The 6,527-nt window shown below is 32.2% G+C and overlaps 1 protein-coding gene across 2 annotated transcripts; it reads right to left on the bottom strand.

Moving 5' to 3' along the window:
* Positions 1–2,692: 2,692 nt before the first annotated feature.
* LOC102578245 (universal stress protein A-like protein) lies at positions 2,693–5,241 on the bottom strand. 2 transcript variants are annotated; one of them, XM_006337894.2, is made up of 4 exons: positions 4,923–5,240; positions 4,671–4,774; positions 4,475–4,593; positions 2,693–2,941 (listed from the first exon to the last, which is right to left on the bottom strand). In XM_006337894.2, the coding sequence occupies exons 1-4, from the start codon at positions 5,140–5,142 to the stop codon at positions 2,845–2,847; spliced, it is 540 nt and encodes a 179-aa protein (XP_006337956.1). In that variant the 5' UTR covers positions 5,143–5,240; the 3' UTR covers positions 2,693–2,844. The 2 variants fall into 2 exon arrangements, with proteins under 2 accessions (XP_006337956.1, XP_015167560.1); XM_015312074.1 differs by lacking the exon at positions 2,693–2,941 and adding an exon at positions 3,960–4,276 and having other exon boundaries at positions 4,923–5,241.
* Between the last annotated feature and the right edge of the window lie 1,286 nt (positions 5,242–6,527).

Raw genomic sequence — 6,527 nt, 5'->3', positions numbered from 1 at the left:
CAGGAAAATGGTAAAACTAGACTTTATAACCTTAATGAAATATGTAGATACATCACTTAGGGTTGCAAACAAACAAGAATCACCGCAAAATGTATTTTGTACAACAAGATATAGTCAAAACACTAACAGCTGTTCATACCGAATTTGAGATTCCAAAATCTGGACAGAACTTGTTCTATGTTGCGTCCCGTATTTCGAGTCTATAACAGCTGAATCAGAGTTTGACATAAACATAAGAGTTGTAGGTCTATGAATTAGCTTTCCAAGTCATATCTATTCACTACAAACTAAGTTCTAGATCGAGAGATATGCATTCAAGACTTTAAGAAACAAGGAGGGACACTTTAGTCTACCAACCAAATCACAACATTTTCATTTAAGGATCTTTCGTAATCCAACATCATTTCATATATACATCATGAGAAATCATACTTTAACTCACAATGCTATCCACTTTACATAGGATCATCACAAGATCACATAAAACTCATTCACACCATTCCTTCACATATAGCTTCACATAAAACTCATTCACAGCATTCCTTCACATATAGCTTCACATAAAACTCATTCACAGCATTCCTTCACATATAGCTTCACATAAAACTCATTCACAGCATTCCTTCACATATAGCTTCACATAAAACTCATTCACAGCATTCCTTCACATATAGCTTCACATAAAACTCATTCACAGCATTCCTTCACATATAGCTTCACATAAAACTCATTCACAGCATTCCTTCACATATAGCTTCAAATTCACAATAATACAACAAATAACCACCTCCACCAAAGGTGGATCAAACCAACCAATAACAATTATATCAATACTAAGAGATTAAGCCATCTTACCATTCTCCAAAGCCATAACCAACATTACTCAATTCCCTACTAATTCAACATTATTCATAAAGTAGGTCAACTTACCATCCTTTCCAAGCCACCTTCACCATTCTCATGATCAAACAATTCACAATAGAAAGCATAGGTAATCATGGTATTCAACTATACCATTTAAGCTAAGCATAAGCCCATAATCAACATGAAGACAAATTCACAATTTTTGCCCATTCAAGGCCAACATCCCACATCCTTCAATTCAATAAAATTCTTAACAATTCACATATATAATACCACATATGAACAGCCTATACCATACTAAACACAATTTTTATAACCATCTACTCCAAATCAATACACCCACTTTATGGTGAAATTTAGAGAATTTGAGAAAACATGGGTTCATGGGGATTTCTTTCTAAAAACCATTACTAAACATTAATAACAATATAAATCATCATTTAAAACTTTTTTTATGGAAGAACCCATGCTAGAATCGAAATTAGGACTTTAGGATTTTTGAAGAACTTTGAAAATACTTTGAATTAGCTCTTTGATTGAAAAAGGAATCAAAGATAAAGAGTCCCCATACCTTAACTAAGAATCCCCAAGCAATTTGAGAAAGAACCACCTGAAAATCGTCAAACCCTATTTCCTAGTTCTTGACCTTCTTCAATGGAGGATTGTAGAGAAAAATATTTGAGAGGAGAGATTTCTTTCTTTATTCTAATTGGAGTGACTTAATTAAATGAAAGAATTTTGGTCAAAAAGAGGCTTTATAATTGCTAGGAAAGGCAAAGAATAATAGGAACTCAACTTAGGAAAAGAATTAGGGACCCACAAAGTTAAACTTAAAAGTGTTCACTAATCCCGTCTAAACTCGTCCTTTTGGACAGTGCTTTACTATTTCGGGCATAACTTTTTACTCCAAGGTCGAAATTGGGAAAACTCGGTGGCGTTGGAAAGAGGACTCAGAGACCTTTAATTGGATAGGTAAGGTCCACCTAATTCATTTTGAACTAAAAGATATGACTGTTTAAAGTTTACCCTTACCACTCACTAGTTCAACTGACTAGTTTCTGGATGTCACGGTTATTTCTCATCATTTCATCAAGTTCTCAACTCCAAACTCACATGTGAGGCTCTAGTTTCACTAGTTCGTTTTTAGGGTCGTTACAATTTTTGTGTCATTAAACACATCATATTTTGTGTTATTTCTTAAGAAACACCTTAGATAGTTGTATTTCTGCAGGATTAAAAAAATATTTAAAGTACAAATAAATTATATGTTTGTATGAATACTTTATCGGAAAAACCCGAAAAAACCCAAGACTGAAAAACCCAAATTTTATTGATTTGATTTGATTTATAAATTTAAAAATTCGACACGAATGATTTGATATTTAAAAAATCCGAACCAACCTGATCATGTACAATCTTCAGAATCATATATGTGAGACTATTGCAAGCTCGAAACATACATGCAATGAAGGTACAAAGGTCTACCTTGATTTTCTACATACATCCACCTGATTTTTTCAAAAGAGCCTTTCAACAGTATTATTAGATACGAGAAATCTAATTTCTTTGCAAGTCAATTCATATTAAAAAGAGAAGTTTAACTTGTACTTAAAGGAGGAGGACCCTTGTATGAAAGAGTTTCCTTTGTTCTATCGAAGGTGAAAGGCTAGATATCTCATCTCTAATTAGAATTCATATAATTGTTAAATTTATCAAACCAAATAACGAGCCACATGGGGTGCAGCAACTTACCAGACGATCAAATATTCAGATGGCACTAGTTCCCAGTTTGACGACTATTATAAATAGCTTTCTATATTGTCGGTGGTTAAGAAAACACATATATATAACCTCAATTTATTGATAGTTAATAAAGCTCCTTCATATTTACATATATAAGTTATTATATAATCCTCAATGAACACTTGTGTTTATTCATCATCAACTAAAAGACTTCGTGCAGCGCATCATATATCCTACTTAGCTGCTTTTGGGGATTTCCTTGGATGGCTTCACAATGAGAATAGGGCATTGCACATGATGAGCACAATAGTCGCTCACACTACCCAAGAAAGCCCTGCAAAATAAGCTTAATCACTGTGAATTATCATAAACATTCCAACAAGAGCAATTAAAACTACTAAAGCTTTCCTGCTCGTTTTGTCTTCTCTCTAGCGTGCCCGTGCGCGTTTATACATATGTATATATGTATATATATGTTTCCACAGATTTTTAGTGTGAACTTTTTAACATTCACATTTTAGAAATTTCACAAAGCTTCTTGTGTAAAAGAATATGGAGATCAAGCAACGGTAGTCGATCGAGGATATTCATAAAGGGGGTGTCAATGGTTAAAGGAAGAAAAAAAAAAAGTAATTATTCACTTGAAGAGTTTTTGCAACCCCTTATTCACTAGACTAAATATTTTACTTATTTTACTTGTATATATATTAAATCAAAATTTGACCTCTACCTACGATGTAATTTTCCGGCGAAGGGGTGTCGCTCGACACCCATTCGGCCAAGGTGGGTCCGCCCCTGAGCAACGGTAGTCGATCGAGGATCAGGGGTGTTTGCTAGATATTACCAGCAACTACGTCTGGGGGTCAAATTAAAGGAGCAACGCATATGCCGCTCTTTAATTTCTTTATTAAGGCATTTAATTTTAATGAGAGGGAAGTACTTAAAAGAGGTCATTTTCAGTATCAATGTAAAATAAAAGGCCAGGCCAGTGAGTATTGTAAGACTGCTTGGGAGGTCATTATTTGGACATGGATGTATGTGGTGCTGTGTTGGAATTTCTCAGAATTGGAAAAATAATGGAAGCGACTGAATGCTACCTGTGTTATACCTACTCAATTCATACTTGGTGTATATATGTTGTAAAATGTTATATGTAAGTGCATCTCTAAATTCCTTTGCAATACTCTATATATGATATGCTACCCGTTTCTAGTAAGTGACACACAAACTGCTTTTGTGAAAGAGAGGTCCCTGGTCCAAAATGTTTTGATATATTATATGTAGAGAGGTGAAGATTACACACCTTATCTTTGTAGATGATCTTACGATATATATTCTGCTGCAAAGGTTCTATGCAGAGAATTGTGGAAGCTTTAAAACATATTTCAGAGATTGGACTTGTTGCAAATTCAGACAAGTCCAAATGATTGTCGATCATAAGCTTTACAGCGGGAACTTCCCCAGTAGAAGACTAATGGTGTAATGGATTGGATATTGAGTTATTAACTTAAGAGGTGTAAGGATCAATTCCAGGCTTGGACATATGGAGTGAAAACCTTAAAACTCTAATCCCAACAACTTTTACGGTGGTCAGAACAATAGTGTATGCAACAACATTCATGCATGTGCCTCTTCGAATGTCTTCACACAGTGTCACAGGAAACTCCACCTGAAATTGCTATTATCACTTTAATTATGCCGATATATTAACCTCAACTTGCTCCTCCAATTGCAAAAATACTTCGATTCCACAAACATATCACTAATGACATGCAAGTTAAATACTTTTAGTTACTCAATATTCACATAGGAGACTCGGATAATAATTTCAATGTGTTGGGCCAAAATTATTGAAAAGAAAATTTACCTTTTAATCTTGCCGAGCCCTCGGCTACCGACTACTAGAAGGTCAGCGTGCAGTTCATGTGCAGCTTGACATATCATATCTTTTGGGTCCCCATCTAGGATCAGAGTCTCCGCCTTCACCTAAAACAATCATAAATTAATAATAAGACCACACAATGCAAATATATAAGCAACCAGAAATTGTCAATTGTAGGTACCATCTTTTGTTTGCAGAGATGGAGTGCCCGAGACAGTATTCTAGTTGCATTCTCGTGTTGTCCTTTTTTCACAGCTTCAACAACAGTAGGCGCCGCAAACACAACTATAAATATAAACCAATTAGTTCACCTTACTACACCTTCCGTCCCAAATTAATTATTTTAGTTTGATTGCATACAAAAAAAAATTTAAAAAAAAAACTTCTGAATCATGTTTTTTTTTAATAAATAGAAATGAGAGTATATACATACCAGGTCCAGCAGGATAAACCATGGGGGTAAAAGGAAGTTGGACATTGATCAAAGTGATGATAATAGAAGGATCGTTGATCAAATTATCTAATGCCCATTTGAGAGCATAGAAACTCTCCTCGCTCTCATCGATAGCCACCATTATCATCTTTTTCATAGTAACCGGAGTATCACTAGCTGCACTTGCTGGAGCATTAGCTGCACTGGTCTCTGCCTCCATATATTCTCTCTTGGTTGGCGCGGGCGTTTGATCAGTATTCCTTTGCTCTTTATTTTTTATATATATTTCCTGCTTTCTCCTTTGTTCACTATTTTCAAGCTACTCCTTCTAATCTAATCTAATCAAATTTTGTTGTGTTTTGGGATGAGAATTTGATATAGAACTAATAAGTTTGACGTGGCAGATATGCATGCCAAAAGAAGCAAAGTGTCATTTCGACATGCCAAAGCTTGCCACGCTTGCTTCTCATGTGTACACATTCTTCTCCACACCTTTATCCTAACTTGTCCATCCACCCATCACATCATTCTCTCTTTTTCATTCTGCTATCACTTTTCAATATAATAAGTATAATATCTTGAAAAAAGTTACAGACCATAACTAATGATAAAAATAATTAAGAATTAAGTATAAAATTATATATTGATTTTATAAAGTGAAAAAGTATTGTTGGATATTCAAAAGTAACTTACATAAATATATTATAATAAAAAAATATTTATCATTTATAGCAAGAACATTTTTTTTTTCACTTGATCACTTTTAATATATTTATTATACGGTTTTAATACATATTATAAAGAGTAATTTATTATTCACATATAATACAAGTTTTATTGATGGATAATACATTTATCACACATTTTGATACACTTATAATACAATGTGTCAATTTCTTATCAAAAAAGCATAATATATTTTAAAAAAACAGTTATAATACATATATATTGCATACTTAATTCACTTTTAATACATATTGCTAAAAATAAAATTAAATAAAAGTATAGCTAAAATTCGTAATTATTTTTTAAAAGGCACTCATCCAAGTAATCTTTCCTTCAAAAATAGTATAGTGCATGGATAATTATTATTGAACGAAGGACATGTTTTTTTCTATTCTTGCCAAAAATATTATTGTTGCCTTTTTCTAATTCTCCAAAATAATATATACAATAATATATAAAATATAAAATATAAAATAATAATATATAAACGTAAATTAAAAAAATTTAAAATATTATAAAAAAATAATAAAATAAATTTTTTAAATGAAACATAACAAACATATAAGATATGTTAATTAATTAATAAGAAATATATTGATATATATGCATATATCGAAGAAATAGTTTAGTTTTGAAAAAATTATTTCTTGTTTCTTCTTCTACTTTTTTTAACAAGTAGAAATTTGTAGCGTCTTTCTAACAACAGAAAATTGTCTCTACTTCTATTTAAATTCAGTTTTACTAATTTGTCAAACATTTAATTTAAAAAGAAAAATTAAAAATAAATGTTTTTGGCCTCCCAACACCAATGTCAAATAGACTCTTAATAACAGTAATCTAATTTCAACTTATTTTAAAAATATATAAATATAAAAATTC

This window comes from Solanum tuberosum, unplaced genomic scaffold (assembly GCF_000226075.1).
Source record: "Solanum tuberosum cultivar DM 1-3 516 R44 unplaced genomic scaffold, SolTub_3.0 scf00001, whole genome shotgun sequence".
NCBI classification, from domain to species: domain Eukaryota; kingdom Viridiplantae; phylum Streptophyta; class Magnoliopsida; order Solanales; family Solanaceae; genus Solanum; species Solanum tuberosum.
The sequence above is the reverse complement of the archived record's forward strand: the minus strand, read 5'-3'. Positions and strand labels throughout refer to the sequence as shown.

What these genes read in the sequence shown, in the direction of transcription:
- LOC102578245 (XM_006337894.2), bottom strand. Translation starts at nt 5,142, where the DNA reads ATGGAGGCAGAGACCAGTGCAGCTAATGCTCCAGCAAGTGCAGCTAGT. An exon ending in GGTTTATCCTGCTGGACCTG is followed by an intron (nt 4,775 to 4,922) that starts GTATGTATATAC and finishes TTATATTTATAG; the next exon opens with TTGTGTTTGCGGCGCCTACT. An exon ending in ATCTCTGCAAACAAAAGATG is followed by an intron (nt 4,594 to 4,670) that starts GTACCTACAATT and finishes TGATTGTTTTAG; the next exon opens with GTGAAGGCGGAGACTCTGAT.